Here is an 18881-nt window from a genome sequence, read left to right as displayed (position 1 = left end):
TAATTGATTCTTTGGGGTGAATAGTCAAAATTGAAAGCAATGTCAAATTGCATAGTCTCTCTGCAAAATTTTTTGTGGTCTGGGTCAGTTGGGATAATTTTGAGTGTGGGTAGATCTTTTGAAGGAGTTTTATTATTTTGAAATTTTTCATTTTTATTTTATCTTTATCTACTGTAGGGAAATCCCAGTACGACTGAACGCTATGTACAGTTAGATGGAGCTGTTACTGTGGAAATCAGCTTCTCCGAAAGACTTACGTCCAGTCGTGCAGTTCGAATAATTTTTACGGAGGATACAGACATCACTTCCATGACTTTGCATGGCTGCAATGAAAGTAAATAATATTTATATTTGCTCAATCTCGGATGAGAACTCGTGAATAATTTTGAGCAAAAGAGTAATGGTGACATTGATTCATTCATTTAGTTATTTTGCCTTTGTTGTTTAAATTTTATATCTGACTAAAATTGGGAATAAAGGTTTATCCTTTGACTGTATGGATGTTTACGTAGTGCTTTTCAAATTGACATCAACTTTGCACTGAAAGCTACATGTATATAAGATAACTAATATAATTGTCTTCATGGTATTTTTTCTATTAGGTCCGGTTACAACAACTACAACATCAGTCCCAGAAACTACCACCCCATCTACAACATCTGGTAGGTTAAGGCATATGAAAGAATTGACATAATTTTATTTTTGTTGGTTTACTTCATTTAAAGAAAACTCTGATAGAATGATTGATTGAAGAGCCTGTGTATGTATGTTTTTATTATTATCACCAAGTTCCATTTTAAACCCTAAAACTAGCCGCCATTTTAAATCTAATTGCGGGTATGATTAAAACATTAACACAAGGCAGCCCGGTTCTGTTTATACATGTAGTTCTCTGTTTTTTTTTGTTAATTTTCCAATTGAACTTTTGACTCTTTCCATTCTACCTTAATTTCCCGCTGTTAATTGTTTGCTATTTTGTCATCTGTGTCGTTTATTTCCCTTTCTTACTGATCCCGCAAAAATTTCGAACTGACCGGAAAAAAACACTCACAGAAAACTGTTTTTATCACTTTCCTGTCATCAAATTCACTTATTTTTTTTCAAAGAGTAATTATAAAACATGGAGTAATCTGAAAATGAAAAAAAATCTCCAAAATTTTGACTTTTTTATTAGTTTGTTGAATTTCTAGGAATTTTGATTTTGCGACTTCTCTCTCATTTGGGTGTGATGAGTCACATATCTAATGACATTTCTTTTTCTATTCTATCTAAATTCATAATTATATCATTATTTTCATTTTGCTCAATTTAAGATGAATTAATGTATGGTTTCATGTGACTGAAACAGTATCAAAAACAATTTCCATTGAAAAAAAAGGAAAAAGCTAGATTAACAACAACCAACCAAAAAAATATAAGACAGTCAATAAATAATAAAATACATGAGATAATATTAATACTAATTTTATGCACATTACATTAGTATACAACGTAGCATTTCTGAACACAAAAAATAGCAGTTTCAGAGACTTATTTTATATATTAAGAGTCTCATTCTTTGTTCACTCATATAATTCTCATAAAATTTATTTCTATGACAAATGTAAGAAACAGTGATCAAAAGATGGATATGGAATTCCAGCGTAAAGATACTTCTCTGGCTGTTGGTCAAATTGATTTAACAAACTTTTTGTCCCTCCGTGTAAACAAATTCAAAATTTGGATTTGGATCATGTTCACTTATACATGCAAACTTAACCCATGTCCTATTCAATATAGAAATCTTCCATTTCTCTTTGACAGAACTTTCAACAACACCAAGTGATATAGGTGATGCAGGTAGGTTCACCATAAATCTGTTAAAATAAGGATATAATCAGTTGAAATCAAACAAGAGGAACCCACACGAACTATAATCTTTCTTAACAAGCCCTTGACACTAGTTTGCAGTCTGCCATTAAAAGACACCATTTGATACACATGCCTCTTTGCTTCTTTTTTCCCCTCTCTTTTTATGTGCTTACAAAGTTCATCTGTTTTTTATATGTATTATAAATATAGCTATACAACCTATGTAAAGTTGAGTAACACATGTTATTTCATTCATTGTTCCCTTATAGATGGATCTCCCCCATCAAGGACTAGACCAACTGGTAATTTAAAATGCTCTACTTTGATCTTAAAGTGTTTCCTTTAAAATAATCTTTGTTATATTTGGATTATAATTGATTGTTTTTGCAAAATCTGAACAATATTTATTTCATGTTTTCATTGGTATCAGGGGATACATGTAGGGATGTGTAATGTTGTGTATGTCATCATATTTAACACCAAATATTTGATGTACAAACATTATATTTGAGCACTGGAATCTGTACTAGAGAAACTTATCAAACCCCATAAAGATATCAGCATGTCCGGCTGTATATCAGAATTTATATTCAATGACACTTTATTAACCACTTGACTGCTATAGGCTGTATTGCGTACTGACCCCTAAATGGGACTACAATTTGGGACTACAACCAACAGCAACTTGGGAGAACAAATTCTTAATAATCACATCGCTTTCCTTAACACTATTTCCAATATCCATTAAAAAAATCATCCTCCCCTTCTGACCCAGATCTTTTACTAAATTTATCACTCCTATCGTCAGAAAGTTTCGTCATAATCCTTCTGTTTCACTTCTCAACTCCGAGTCGCCATTTTCAACTGAGCATCATACACTTTCACTATGGCAAAGTGAATACAAACATTTATAAATCACTGTAAAAGTTTCGATAACTTTTGTGGAATATCGCCATCTAGTGTCCATAGTCTAGAATTTGATATACACGCGCTGTTTTTATCTTAGGGGTATTAACACCGCGGTGCTGACGCCTCAAACAGAAGATAGGTCAAGCACGTAATATTATGTGCCTCGCACAGATCATACACTCGCCCAGCACGTAATATTACGTGCTACGCAGTCATGTGGTTAAGAAGGGAAATAAATGGGCCAAGTATAAGTAATACAGAGATGTGCTTTTGGTATGCTAGAGAGTTGAGTTCGTGCTATACTATAATAACTAGTTTTATTATAATTTTTGGATGATCCTATTGAGGACCAACAATTGCCCACGAAAGATGCATGGGGTAACATTAAACTTACATGTAATACACACTTCTTTTTCGCCATGGAAACCTTCACAAGTTACATTATAATTTTTGTATTATATTTATCATCATTGTTGTAAATCGTGTTTATTAAAATATTAAACTGCTCCAACCACTACAGTGACAGAGGAAACAACAACTACTGTCACGACAACAGCAAGCACCACAGTTTCTGAAGAGACAACAACTGTTACTACAACCACACCTGAAAGCTCCACCACTCAGACAACTACAACAGTAACAACAACTCCAGGTATTCACCAGGACATTGCAAACATTTTCTTCTCATACTTGAACCTTTCTTGTTTGTCTATGTGTTAGTTTTTTCAACTTTGAAAAGATCTAATGATTAGTATTGTTTATTACTTTGAAGTACACCTTTTTTTTATATTAATATCCTTGTTTGTACATTAGTTTTTCTATGTGCTGACTCATGTGTAACTATATTTTTCTAAAATATGCTAGTTAACCTAGAATTGTTGATACTATTTATTGTTTATCATTAATTTTTAATTATTTTGTCGAAACAATTCTAATATGAAGGGGGGTTAATTTCTGTATTTGTTACAAACCTTAAACTTAAAAATTTGCATGATGACCATAGCCAATGTAGTGTGACCCCTTGATGATAAATAGGAAATTGAATTTAAGTCAAATAAACAAGTTATTGGGTATTCCCTTTTTCTCAAGGCATAAAATTCATCAGCCTGTTCATTGCTCAAAACCACTTTGATGTATATACAAAGCTAATCAACAATATCCATTAAAAAATAAGAAAAGCTGCCTCAACAACCCAAAAAAAGACATATGAATTTCAAGAAGAAATTATATACTCGAGAAAATATTGTGATATTAATATTTTTGTGTACATTGCATACAACAAACAATTTTTTTAACACAGATATACATATATCTCTATAGGCATAAATAATCCAGGCACAAAGAATTTCTTCACACAGAAAGAGGAGTTCTTTGTTCACGCATATATTATTGTAATTCTTATGAAATTTATTTCTATGACAAATGTGAAGAACAGTGGTCAAAAGATGGATATGGGATTTCAGCATAAAGATACTTCTCTGGCTGTTGGTCAATTAGTGTACTAAAGAGACTTTATTTAACAAGATTTGTGTCCTTCCGTACACAATAATTCAGAAATTAGGATGTGAAACATGTTAACTTACCTCATGTCCTATTCTACAAAAGTAATCAACAGAAAATCATCCATTTCTCTTTGACATTGACAGAACTGTCAACAGAACCAATTGATACTGGCGATGGAGGTAGGTTCCCAATTTCTCTCCATCATCCATTTAAGATATTGATATCATTCAGTTGAAATCAAACAAGAGGAGCCAATATAAAATGTAATCTTCCAAACAAGCTTATGACACCAGTTTGCAGTCTGCCATTAAAAGTCATCATTTAATACACCTGCCTCTTTTCTTGAATTTTCCCTCACTTATGATGTGCTTACAAAGTAAAGGTAAAGTGGAATAACACTGTGTATTTCATATATTTTTTTTTGTTATATCTGTCCAGTATTGATTCATATTTTCTTTGATATTAGGAGATACATGTATGGATGTGTAGGTCATCTTATTGAACACCAAATGTTTGATATCCAAACATATTTGAGTACAGAAATCTATTCCAGAGAAATATATACATTATCAAACCCAATAAAGATTTCAGCATTTCTGACTGTATATCAGAAATTATATACAATGATTCTTAAATGAGAAGGGAAAATAAATGTTTGAATGTATTAATTATACAGAGATGGGATTTGGCATGCCAGGTCATGGAATCAGTGGGATACTGTTATGATTAAATTGTTCTCATAACTTATGGGTGGTCCTTTTAAAAACCAACAATTGCCCACAAAATATTCTTAGTACACACTTCTTTTCCATGGAAACCTTCACAATTTACATCATAATTTTTGTATTATTTTCATTGTCATCATTGCTGTAAATCATTTTTTATTAAAATATATTGTAGAGCCTACAACTACTGTCACAACAACAAGTGTTACAACCACTACTTTGCCAGCAACCACAACTGCTCCAACCACTACAGTGACAGAGGAAACAACAACTACTGTCACGACGACAGCAAGCACCACAGTTTCTGAAGAGACAACAACTGTTACTACCACCACACCTGAAAGTTCCACTACTCAGACAACTACAACATTCACAACTCAAGGTATTTAAACAATTTCTTCATTGGAACTAGTCATATAGAGTGAACTGTTCCTTTTTCGTATTTTGTTTATTTTTAAAATTTGGAAATATTCTAATAATTACTATTGTTTGTTAATTTTAATTGCAACTTGTTTGTGAATTGATGTCCTATTCCTTTTTTATTACTATGTGATGACTTATGTACAAGTTTTGTTTTCTACAATAACCTGTTCTAGAATTGCCATTTTTTTTTATTTGGTGAAAACAAAATTTGTATAAAAATTGCCATTTAAACAGGGTGGGAAGATACTATCTGTTTTTTATATCCATATAGCCATAAAAAAAAAATAGTCCATGAACATAGTAGCATCATAAGTTGAAAATTCAGACTACATTCTAAATTGGAAGCCCAAAAAACAACTCTAGGTATTCACCATGACATTCAAAGCATTTCATACATGAGGATGAAGTATATTTTGTTTTGAAAGAAAAATTACTTCTATATTGTACTTCAATAAAATCACCTATTTAGTTTATCAATGTCAAAGCTTCTTCAAGATTCAAGGGTCTACCGATTTGCAAGTTTTATCAATTCAAATCACTCTTTTCATTTTGATATCTTTTCTGGCCCTGTCTTTTCCTATAACATCTTCTGTACAGTTGTGCTAGATAACTATGAGGATGACTTGGGTAGTGTGAATGTTTCGATCACCCCAACTGATGGGAATATCAGTGACAGTACTTTATTCTTGAAGGATTTAAGACGCTATCAAATAAAAAGAAATGCAACAAAGTATGAATGTTTTGTATCTTCTGATGACAGGTATATCAGAAAATTTGTAAAACTTAACCCTTTTTTCTGTCATCTGCTTTTATTCTAGATGAGTGTGAGGAGCAGGACTTGGATAAATTGAATGTTATAATCACCCTTATCCCTACTGATGGAAATGGTAATAGCAGTACTAATGGTATAATTACACTGGAGTCCGAAGTCCCTAAGTTCACTGTATCACTTTCTTCCCCTGGGAACACAATAACAGTGAATGCGCTGACTTTGTCTGAGCAGGGTGAAGGAGGAAACAACGATGCAGTACGGAGGGTTCGCATCTCAAATATTGTGAGCAGTACAGGAGAAGTTGATACGGAGGAATATCCTGTTAACTCCACTACTCTTGAAAGTGGAATGTTTGTAGTGCGAAATACATTTAATGATGAATCTGTGGAATCTTTTGACATTGAAGTACTGGATATCACCAGCATGCCTATAACCATAAACGTGACAGTCAGAGGATGCCTTGAATTAGGTGAATAGTTTGACTTCAGCATAATACATTATTTTATGTTTAAAAATAGGCAGCTATTGCTTATCCTGCTAATCCTGTACGACAGTTATTGAGAAAGCCTATGTATAAGATTTGGTTTTGCCATGAGTATTTCCCTAGACTGTGAGTGATATTAAGGAAATTGATACCATGACCACACCTTAAAGCTCCACAACTGACACAAATACAGTGGTGACAAAAAACAACTCCAGGTATTCACCATGACATTGAAAGCATTGGTTTCATGAAGTTGAAGTACATGTATATTCTTTTTTGGAAAAAAACATTACACTTCAATCAAGTCACCTATTTACATTTTATCAAGTTTAGAGCTTTTTCAAAATTAAAAAATGCATAGCAATTAGCATTGTTTTTCAATTGAAATTGCCCCTTCTATGTTTATATCATTTTTGCAATTACTTTTTTCGGTTATTACACATACATGACTTGAAATACCAATCACAATCATTTTGCGCCGTTGTTAGTCAAGTCAGGATTCTCCTACAATTTATTACTTTGCTTAACAGTTGCATTTTGAAAAGGAGGGGAGATATTCACCAAACTGTTTGAGAGTGGGTTTAAGTAATATCATTTATTAGCTTATCTTTATTAGCATTTTTATTACAATTCTTTTGATTGTTATTGTTTCTTAAAATCATAAAAATATAGAGCCTACAACTACTGCCACAACAACAAGCATTGCAACGACTACCACCCCAGCAACCACAACTGCTCCAACCACTACAGTGACAGAGGAAACAACAACTACTGTCACGACGACAGCAAGCACCACAGTTTCTGAAGAGACAACAACTGTTACTACCACCACACCTGAAAGTTCCACTACTCAGACAACTACAACATTCACAACTCAAGGTATTTAAACAATTTCTTCATTGGAACTAGTCATATAGAGTGAACTTTTCCTTTTTCGTATTTTGTTTATTTTTAAAATTTGGAAATATTCTAATAATTACTATTGTTTGTTAATTTGAATTGCAACTTGTTTGTGAATTGATGTCCTATTCCTTTTTTATTACTATGTGATGACTTATGTACAAGTTTTGTTTTCTACAATAACCTGTTCTAGAATTGCCATTTTTTTTATTTGGTTAAAACAAAATTTGTATAAAAATTGCCATTTAAACAGGGTGGGAAGATACTATCTGTTTTTTATATCCATATAACCATAGTTAAACATTAAAAAAAAAATAGTCCATGAACATAGTAGCATCATAAGTTGAAAATTCAGACTACATTCTAAATTGGAAGCCCAAAAAACAACTCTAGGTATTCACCATGACATTCAAAGCATTTCATACATGAGGATGAAGTATATTTTGTTTTGAAAGAAAAATTGCTTCTATATTGTACTTCAATAAAATCACCTATTTAGTTTATCAATGTCAAAGCTTCTTCAAGATTCAAGGGTCTACCGATTTGCAAGTTTTATCAATTCAAATCACTCTTTTCATTTTGATATCTTTTCTGGCCCTGTCTTTTCCTATAACATCTTCTGTACAGTTGTGCTAGATAACTATGAGGATGACTTGGGTAGTGTGAATGTTTTGATCACCCCAACTGATGGGAATATCAGTGACAGTACTTTATTCTTGAAGGATTTAAGACGCTATCAAATAAAATGAAATGCAACAAAGTATGAATGTTTTGTATCTTCTGATGACAGGTATATCGGAAAATTTTTAAAACTTAACCCTTTTTTCTGTCATCTGCTTATATTCTAGATGAGTGTGAGGAGCAGGACTTGGATAAATTGAATGTTATAATCACCCTTATCCCTACTGATGGAAATGGTAATAGCAGTACTAATGGTATAATTACACTGGAGTCCGAAGTCCCTAAGTTCACTGTATCGCTTTCTTCCCCTGGGAACACAATAACAGTGAATGCGCTGACTTTGTCTGAGCAGGGTGAAGGAGGAAACAACAATGCAGTAAGGAGGGTTCGCATCTCAAATATTGTGAGCAGTACAGGAGAAGTTGATACGGAGGAATATCCTGTTAACTCCACTACTCTTGAAAGTGGAATGTTTGTAGTGCGAAATACATTTAATGATGAATCTGTGGAATCTTTTGACATTGAAGTACTGGATATCACCAGCATGCCTATAACCATAAACGTGACAGTCAGAGGATGCCTTGAATTAGGTGAATAGTTTGACTTCAGCATTATACATTATTTTATGTTTAAAAATAGGCAGCTATTGCTTATCCTGCTAATCCTGTACGACAGTTATTGAGGAAGCCTATGTATAAGATTTGGTTTTGCCATGAGTATTTCCCTAGACTGTGAGTGATATTAAGGAAATTGATACCATGACCACACCTTAAAGCTCCACAACTGACACAAATACAGTGGTGACAAAAAACAACTCCAGGTATTCACCATGACATTGAAAGCATTGGTTTCATGAGGTTGAAGAACATGTATATTCTTTTTTGGAAAAAAACATTACACTTCAATCAAGTCACCTATTTACATTTTATCAAGCTTAGAGCTTTTTCAAAATTAAAAATGCATAGCAATTAGCATTTTTTTTCAATTGAAATTGCCCCTTCTATGTTTATATCATTTTTGCAATTACTTTTTTCGGTTATTACACATACATGACTTGAAATACCAATCACAATCATTTTGCGCCGTTGTTAGTCAAGTCAGGATTCTCCTACAATTTATTACTTTGCTTAACAGTTGCATTTTGAAAAGGAGGGGAGATATTCACCAAAATGTTTGAGAGTGGGTTTAAGTAATATAATTCATTAGCTTATATTTATTGGCATTTTTATTACAATTCTTTTGATTGTTTTTGTTTCTTAAAATCATAAAAATATAGAGCCTACAACTACTGTCACAACAACAAGCATTGCAACGACTACCACCCCTGCAACTACAACTGCTCCAACCACTACAGTGACAGAGGAAACAACAACTACTGTCACAACAACAGTAAGCACTACAATTTCTGAAGAGACAACAACTGTTACTACCACCACACCTGAAAGCTCCACTACTCAGACAACTACAACAGTAACAACAACTCCAGGTATTCACAAAGATGTTGCAAACATTTCTACTTGGGAACCAGTCATAATTGTTTGTAAATTGATGTCTTATGTACTTTTTTCTTTCCATTTGTCGACTTATGTACAAGTTTTGTTTTCCAACATAACCTGTTATTCTAGAATTGCTCCTGCCATTTTTTTATTTGATGAAAAAAAAAATTTGTTTAAAAATTGCCATTTAAAAGGGGAGGGAAGATACTATCTGTTTTTATATCTATATAACCATAGTTAAACATTGAAAAAAAACTAGTCCATGAACAAAGTAGCATCATACATGTAAGTTGAAAATTCAGACTACATTCTAAATTGGAAGCCCAAAAAACAACTCGAGGTATTCACCATGACATTCAAAGCATTTGATACATGAGGATGAAGTATAATTTGTTTTGAAAAAAAAAAATACTTCTAAATTATACTTCAATAAAACCACCTATTTAGTTTATCAATGTCAAAGCTTCTTCAAGATTCAAGGGTCTACCGACTTGCAAGTTTTATCAATTCAAATCACTCTTTTCATTTTGATATCTTTTCTGGCCCTGTCTTTTCATATAACATCTTCTGTACAGTTGTGCTAGACAACTATGAGGATGACTTGGGCAGTGTGAATGTTTTTATCACCCCAACTAATGGGAATATCAGTGACAGTACTTTATTCTTGAAGGATTTCAGACGCTATCAAATAAAATGAAATGCAACAAAGTATGAATGTTTTGTATCTTCTGATAACAGGTATATCAGAATATTTTTAAAACTTAACCCTTTTTCTGTCATCTGCTTTTATTCTAGATGAGTGTGAGGAGCAGGACTTGGATAAATTGAATGTTATAATCACCCTTATCCCTACTGATGGAAATGGTAATAGCAGTACTAATGGTATAATTACACTGGAGTCCGAAGTCCCTAAGTTCACTGTATCGCTTTCTTCCCCTGGGAACACAATAACAGTGAATGCGCTGACTTTGTCTGAGCAGGGTGAAGGAGGAAACAACAATGCAGTACGGAGGGTTCGCATCTCAAATATTGTGAGCAGTACAGGAGAAGTTGATACGGAGGAATATCCTGTTAACTCCACTACTCCTGAAAGTGGAATGTTTGTAGTGCGAAATACATTTAATGATGAATCTGTGGAATCTTTTGACATTGAAGTACTGGATATCACCAGCATGCCTATAACCATAAACGTGACAGTCAGAGGATGCCTTGAATTAGGTGAATAGTTTGACTTCAGCATAATACATTATTTTGATGTTTAAAAATAGGCAGCTATTGCTTATCCTGCTAATCCTGTACGACAGTTATTGAGGAATCCTTTGTATAAGATTTGGTTTTGCCATGAGTATTTCCCTAGACTGTGAGTGATATTAAGGAAATTGATACCATGACCACACCTTAAAGCTCCACAACTGACACAAATACAGTGGTGACAAAAAACAACTCCAGGTATTCACCATGACATTGAAAGCATTGGTTTCATGAAGTTGAAGTACATGTATATTCTTTTTTGGAAAAAAAAACATTACACTTCAATCAAGTCACCTATTTACATTTTTTTCAAGTTTAGAGCTTCTTCAAAATTAAAAAATGCATAGCAATTAGCATTTTTTTTCAATTGAAATTGCCCCTTCTATGTTTATATCATTTTTGCAATTACTTTTTTTGGTTATTACACATACATGACTTGAAATACCAATCACAATCATTTTGCGCCGTTGTTAGTCAAGTCAGGATTCTCCTACAATTTATTACTTTGCTTAACAGTTGCATTTTGAAAAGGAGGGGAGATATTCACCAAAATGTTTGAGAGTGGGTTTAAGTAATATAATTCATTAGCTTATATTTATTGGCATTTTTATTACAATTCTTTTGATTGTTTTTGTTTCTTAAAATCATAAAAATATAGAGCCGACAACTACTGTCACAACAACAAGCATTGCAACGACTACCACCCCTGCAACTACAACTGCTCCAACCACTACAGTGACAGAGGAAACAACAACTACTGTCACGACAACAGCAAGCACTACAGTTTCTGAAGAGACAACAACTGTTACTACCACCACACCTGAAAGCTCCACTACTCAGACAACTACAACAGTAACAACAACTCCAGGTATTCACAAAGATGTTGCAAACATTTCTACTTGGGAACCAGTCATAATTGTTTGTAAATTGATGTCCTATGTACTTTTTTCTTTCCATGTGTTGACTTATGTACAAGTTTTGTTTTCCAACATAACCTGTTATTCTAGAATTGCTCCTGCCATTTTTTTATTTGATGAAAAAGAAACAAAAGAAATAATTGAATTCAAATAAACAAGTTATTGGTTATTTCTCAGGGCGTAAATTCATCAGGCTGTTTATTGCTCAAAATTTCCATGGTTTATATATCTAATGACATTTCATTTTCTATTGTATCTAAACTTATAACTATAGCGTTATTTTCATTTTGCTCAAGTAAGATGAATTAATGTATGGTTTCATGTGACTGAAACAGTATCAAAAACAATTTCCATAGAAAAATGCAAAAGCTATATTAACAACACCCAACAAAAAAAGATATAAGACAGTCAATGAATAATGAAATACATGAGGTAATATTAATATTAATTTTATGCACTTTACATTAGTATACAGCATACGATTTCTGAACACAAAAAAGAGTTGTTTAAGAGATTTTTAAATATATTCAGAGTCTCATTCTTTGTTCACTTTTATAATTCTCATGAAATTTATTTCTATGACAAATGTAAGGAACGGTGATCAAAAGATGGATATGGAATTCCAGTGTAAAAATACTTCTCTGGCTGTTGGTCAAATGGCATACTGAGAAGAGACTTGCTTTAACAAACTTTTTGTCTCTCCGTGTAAACAAATTAAAAATTTTGATGTGGATCATGTTCACTTATACATGCAAACTTAACCCATGTCCTATTCAATATATAAATCCTCCATTTCTCTTTGACAGAACTTTCAACAACACCAAGTGATATAGGTGATGCAGGTAGGTTCACCATAAACCTGTTAAAATAAGGATGTAATTCAGTTGAAATCAAACAAGAGGAACCCACACGAACTATTGTCTTTCTTAACAAACCTTTGACACTAGTTTGCAGTATGCCATTAAAATACTCCATTTGATACACATGACTCTTTGCTTCTTTTTCCCTCACTTTTTATGTGCTTACAAAGTTCATCTGTTTTTTGTTATGTATTATAAATGTAGCTACATGTATACAACCTATGTAAAGTTAAGTAACACATGTTATTTCATTCATTGTTTCCTTATAGATGGATCTCCCCCATCCAGGACTAGACCAACTGGTAATTTAAAAGACTCTACTTTGATCTTAAAGTGTTTCCTTTAAAATAATCTTTCTTATATTTGGATTAAAGTTGTTTGTTTTTGCCATATCTGAACAATATTAATTTTATGTTTTCATTGGTATCAGGGGATACATGTAGGGATGTGTAATGTTGTGTATGTCATCATATTTAACACCAAATATTTGATGTACAAACATATTTGAGCACTGGAATCTGTACTAGAGAAACTTATCAAACCCCATAAAGATATCAGCATGTCCGGCTGTATATCAGAATTTATATTCAATGCCACTTTATTAACCACTTGACTGCTATATGCTGTAATGCGCACTGACCCCCCTGGTGCTACTAAATGGGACTACAATTTGGGACTACAACCAACAGCAACTTGGGAGAACAAATTCTTAATAATTACATCGCTTCCTTAACACTATTTCCAATATCCATTAAAAAAATCATCCTCCCCTTCTGACCCAGATCTTTTACTAAATTTATCACTCCTATCGTCAAAAGTTTTGTCATAATCCTGTTTCACTTCTCAACTCCGAGTCGCCATTTTCAACTGAGCATCATACACTTTCACTATGGCAAAGTGAATACAAACATTTATAAATCACTGTAAAAGTTTCGATAACTTGTGGAATATCGCCATCTAGTGTCCATAGTCTAGAATTTGATATACACGCGCTGTTTTTATCGTAGGGGTATTAACACCGCGGTGCTGATGCCTCAAACAGAAGATAGGTCAAGCACGTAATATTACGTGCCTCGCACAGATTGTACACTCGCCCAGCATATAATATTACGTGCTACGCAGTCATGTGGTTAAGAAGGGAAATAAATGGGCCAAGTATTAATAATACAGAGATGTGCTTTTGGTATGCTAGAGAGTTGAGTTCGTGCTATACTATAATGACTAGTTTTATTATAATTTTTGGATGATCCTATTAAGGACCAACAATTGCCAACGAAAGATGCATGGTGTAACATAAAACTTACATGTAATACACACTTCTTTTTCGCCATGGAAACCTTCACAAGTTACATTATAATTTTTGTATTATATTTATCATCATTGTTGTAAATCGTGTTTATTAAAATATTAAACTGCTCCAACCACTACAGTGACAGAGGAAACAACAACTACTGTCACGACAACAGCAAGCACCACAGTTTCTGAAGAGACATCAACTGTTACTACAACCACACCTGAAAGCTCCACCACTCAGACAACTACAACAGTAACAACAACTCCAGGTATTCACCAGGACGTTGCAAACATTTTCTTCTCATACTTGAACCTTTCTTGTTTGTCTATGTGTTAGTTTTTTCAACTTTGAAAAGATCTAATGATTAGTATTGTTTATTAATTTGAAGGACACCTTTTTTTTATATTAATATCCTTGTTTGTACATTAGTTTTTCTATTTGCTGACTCATGTGTAACTACATTTTTCTAAATATGCTAGTTAACCTAGAATTGTTGATACTATTTATTGTTTATCAATTGTTTTTAATTATTTTTTCGAAACAATTCTAATATGAAGGGGGGTAATTTCTGTATTTGTTACAAACCTTAAACTTTAGAATTTGCATTATGACCATAGCCAATGTAGTGTGACCCCTTGATGATAAATAGGACATTAAATTTAAGTCAAATAAACAAGTTATTGGGTATTCCCTTTTTCTCAAGGCATAAAATTCATCAGGCTGTTCATTGCTCAAAACCACTTTGATGTACAAAGCTAATCAACAATATCCATTAAAAAATAAGAAAAGCTACCTCAACAACCAAAAAAAAGACATGAAATTCAAGAAGAAATTATATACTCGAGAAAATATTGTGATATTAATCATTTTGTGTACATTGCATAAAACAAACCATTTTTTAAACACAGATATACATACATCTCTATAGGCATAAAATAATCCAGGCACAAAGAATTCCTTCACACAGAAAAGAGGAGTTCTTTGTTCACGCATATATTATTGTAATTCTTATGAAATTTATTTCTATGACAAATGTGAAGAACAGTTGTCAAAAGATGGATATGGGATTTCAACATAAAGATACTTCTCTGGCTATTAGGCAATTGGTGTACTGAAGAGACTTTATTTAACAAAATGTGTGTCCTTCCATACACAATAATTCAGAAATTAGGATGTGAAACATGTTCACTTAACTCATGTCCTATTCTACAAAAGTAATCAACAGGGAATCATCCATTTCTCTTTGACAGAACTTTCAACAGAACCAATTGATACTGGCGATGCAGGTAGGTTCCCAATTTCTCACCATCAAACAAAGATCACACTAGGTGACCGTGCCTTTATCAGTGCTGCACCCAAACTCTGGAATAGTCTCCCTTCCTCAATAAGAAATGCATCCTCTGTCAACTTATTTAAAACCAAACTGAAATCCCACCTCTTTCAAGATAGTTTTTAAAAAAGAAGTCACCTTTCATGTTTTTGGTTATGTATTTTGTAGAAATGATTAATCTTTACTTATTTTCTTCGATTAATTTAGCGAACTTAATTTTACTTTTACTTTTAAATTTTTTGCGTATCCTGTTAATAATTGTTTTTCTGTTTATCTGCTATGTATTGTAATGCGCAGTTGAGTATATCAAAATAGAAATTGCGCAATATAAATTTATCTGCTATGTATTGTTATTATTATCATCCATTTAAGATATTGATATCATTCAATTGAAATCAAACAAGAGGAGCCAATATAAAATGTAATCTTCCAAACAAGCTTTTTGACACAAGTTTGCAGTCTGCCATTAAAAGTCATCATTTAATAAACCTGCCTCTTTTCTTGATTTTCCCTCACTTTTGATGTGCTTAAGAAGGAGATCTTTTTTTTGTCACATATTATAATAGCAATACAACCTAAGTAAAGTGGAATAACACTTTTTATTTCAATTATGTTTTTTTTTTTTTGTCATATCTGACCAGTATTGATTCATATTTTCTTTGATATTAGGAGATACATGTATGGATGTGTAGGTCATCTCATTGAACACCAAATGTTTGATATCCAAACATATTTGAGTACTGAAATCTATTCCATAGAAATATATACATTATCAAACCCCATAAAGATTTCAGCATTTCTGACTGTATATCAGAATTTATATACAATGATTCTTAAATGAGAAGGGAAAATGAATGTTTGAATGTATTAATTATACAGAGATGGGATTTGGCATGCCAGGTCATGGAATTAGTGGGATACTGTTATGATTAAATTGTTATCATAACTTATGTGTGGTCCTTAAAGACCAACAATTGCCCACAAAATATTCTTAGTACACACTTCTTTTCCATGGAAACCTTCACAATTTACATCATAATTTTTGTATAATTTTCATTGTCATCATTGCTGTAAATCTTTTTTTTTATTAAAATATACTGTAGAGCCTACAACTACTGTCACAACAACAAGTGTTACAACCACTACTTTGCCAGCAACCACAACTGCTCCAACCACTACAGTAACAGAAGAAATGACAACTACTGTCACAACGACAGCAAGCACCACAGTTTCTGAAGAGACAACAACTGTTACTACGACCACACCTGAAAGCTCCACTACTCAGACAACTACAAAAGTAACAACTCAAGGTATTTAAACATTTGTTTTCTTCATTGAAACTAGTCATACTTTTGAGGTTATACTTAAATAAAGTGAACTTTTCCTTTTTGGTCTTTTCTTTTTTAATTTTCAAATTTGGAAAAAGTCTAATAATTATCATTGTTTGTTAATTTAAATTGTTTGTAAATTGATGTCCTATGTAATTTTTGTCTCGCCCACCAGAGGCGAAGGTGAGAATTAGGATCCTAATGTCGTCCGTTGTCCGTCCGTCACAAACCTGTAATGACACATAACTCCACAACCGTAAGTCGCTTTTCAACCAAACTTGGATGGTAGATGGATTTGGGGGACCTGCATGTTATGCTGCAGTCTGAGGTCACATGATAAGGTCAAAGGTCATTTTCAGGTCAACATTAAAGTTGACATGCAAGACTGTCTTATGACACATAACTCCACAACTGTAAGTCGCTTTTAAACCAAACTTGGGTGGTAGATGGACTTGGGGGACCTGCATGTTATGCTGCAGTTGGAGGTCACATGGTAAGGTCAAAGGTCATTTTCAGGTCAACGTTAAAGTTTACATTCAAGACTCTCTTATGACACCTAACTCCGCAACCGTAAGTTACTTATCAACAAAACTTGGATGGTAGATTTACTTAGGTGACCTGCATGTTATGCTGCAGTCGGATGACACATGGTAAGGTCAAAGGTCATTTTCAGGTCAACATTAAAGTCTATGTGCAAGGCTCTGATAACAAGTGTTATTCCATCCCAGTCATTTCACATGAAGTTTCGATATAATTCTCTTGTGTGCCCTCGCAAATCACGATATTTCTGGTTATTTTCATAAGTGGGCGAGACACAAAATTGCTTTTGCCTTGTTTCTTTCTATGCGTTGATTTATGTACAAGTTTTGTTTTCTAACATAACCTGTTATTCTAGAATTGCTCCTGCCATTTTTTTATTTGATGAAAAAAAAATTGTTTAAAAATTGCCATTTAAAAGGGGAGGGAAAATACTATCTGTTTTTATATCCATATAACCATAGTTAAACATTGAAAAAAAATAGTCCATGAAAAAAGTAGCATCATACATGTGAGTTGAAAATTCAGACTACATTCTAAATTGGAAGCCCCAAAAACAACTCTAGGTATTCATCATGACATTCAATGCATTTGATACATGAGGATGAAGTATATTTTGTTTTGAAAAAAAAATTACTTCTACAGTCCGACCTCTCTTATCCGGACAGGTTGGGACCAGCACCAATCCGGATAAGGGATTTATCTGGATCTGGGAGACCCAATATTAAATACACGCAGCTGCGCTGCCGACTGCCTCGCCAGGCCACTGGCGGTACACTACACTATTGTATAGGGCGTATGGTAAAGGCAATTCACTGCAGAGTCAGTGCAAATTATAGGCATTGTTTTTATGGAAATTAAATCGATTGACGGCCGAAACTCTTGGATAATTTACCTGCTAAAATGACTGAGGTATACATCGAGCATACCTCGAGAGAAAGAGAATAACTCAATGAAACCAAGTTTTAAAATTAGATCATCGCGGCGGGTATCGCAGCTTCGCAATGTCAGCCATTGTTACACTGACTGTAGGCTCAAACATGATAGATGGCGCTGTCCGTATTGAGGCCTAAAGTTAGCTAGCAAGACATGTGTTGTTTTCCCGCGAAGCAAAAAGAGAAACGTGATGAAATGTTTGCGCGTCACCCTGATTTACTGGAAATTATCATTCCTAAAGTTCTTTTGGTGATTTGGGTGAGATATTTTCATGAAAAAATGTTTGGTGTAATTTGACTATGTTGGGAAATATATGTAATCAGTTAGTTTGCGTACAGGATTGACTTTAGATTGAAATCTTATTTCCTCACGTACCGGTACGGGATTAAATAATGAAAAAAAAATCTCGGCAAGTGTGCGTCCGGATAATTGAGAGATCCGGATAAGGGGAGGCCGGATAACAGAGGTCAGACTGTATATTATATTTCAATAAAACCACCTATTTATTTTATCAATGTCAAAGCTTCTTCAAGATTCAAGGGTCTACAGATTTACAAGTTATATCAATTCAAATCACTCTTTTCATTTTGATATCTTTTCTGGCCCTGTCTTTTCCTATAACATCTTCTGTACAGTTGTGCTAGATAACTATGACGATGACTTGGGTAGTGTGAATGTTTCGAT

General features: G+C 33.4%; 1 protein-coding gene across 1 annotated transcript in view; it reads left to right on the top strand.

Annotated features, from left to right (window-relative positions):
* Positions 1-18881, top strand: part of LOC121426608 (mucin-19-like) — a 196170-nt gene that overhangs the window by 56494 nt on the left and 120795 nt on the right. Inside the window, exons 45-62 of the mRNA XM_041622966.1 lie at positions 178-334; positions 603-662; positions 1804-1839; positions 2121-2153; positions 3281-3412; positions 4407-4442; positions 5164-5370; positions 6230-6652; positions 7340-7546; positions 8416-8838; positions 9525-9734; positions 10540-10962; positions 11654-11863; positions 12719-12754; positions 13042-13074; positions 14203-14334; positions 15317-15352; positions 16500-16706. Coding sequence (XP_041478900.1) covers positions 178-334; positions 603-662; positions 1804-1839; positions 2121-2153; positions 3281-3412; positions 4407-4442; positions 5164-5370; positions 6230-6652; positions 7340-7546; positions 8416-8838; positions 9525-9734; positions 10540-10962; positions 11654-11863; positions 12719-12754; positions 13042-13074; positions 14203-14334; positions 15317-15352; positions 16500-16706 — 3001 coding nt within the window. The remainder of the gene's footprint in view (positions 1-177; positions 335-602; positions 663-1803; positions 1840-2120; positions 2154-3280; positions 3413-4406; positions 4443-5163; positions 5371-6229; positions 6653-7339; positions 7547-8415; positions 8839-9524; positions 9735-10539; positions 10963-11653; positions 11864-12718; positions 12755-13041; positions 13075-14202; positions 14335-15316; positions 15353-16499; positions 16707-18881) is intronic.

The sequence above is a fragment of the Lytechinus variegatus genome, chromosome 13 (genome assembly GCF_018143015.1).
Source record: "Lytechinus variegatus isolate NC3 chromosome 13, Lvar_3.0, whole genome shotgun sequence".
Classification (NCBI taxonomy): domain Eukaryota; kingdom Metazoa; phylum Echinodermata; class Echinoidea; order Temnopleuroida; family Toxopneustidae; genus Lytechinus; species Lytechinus variegatus.
The sequence above is the reverse complement of the archived record's forward strand: the minus strand, read 5'-3'. Positions and strand labels throughout refer to the sequence as shown.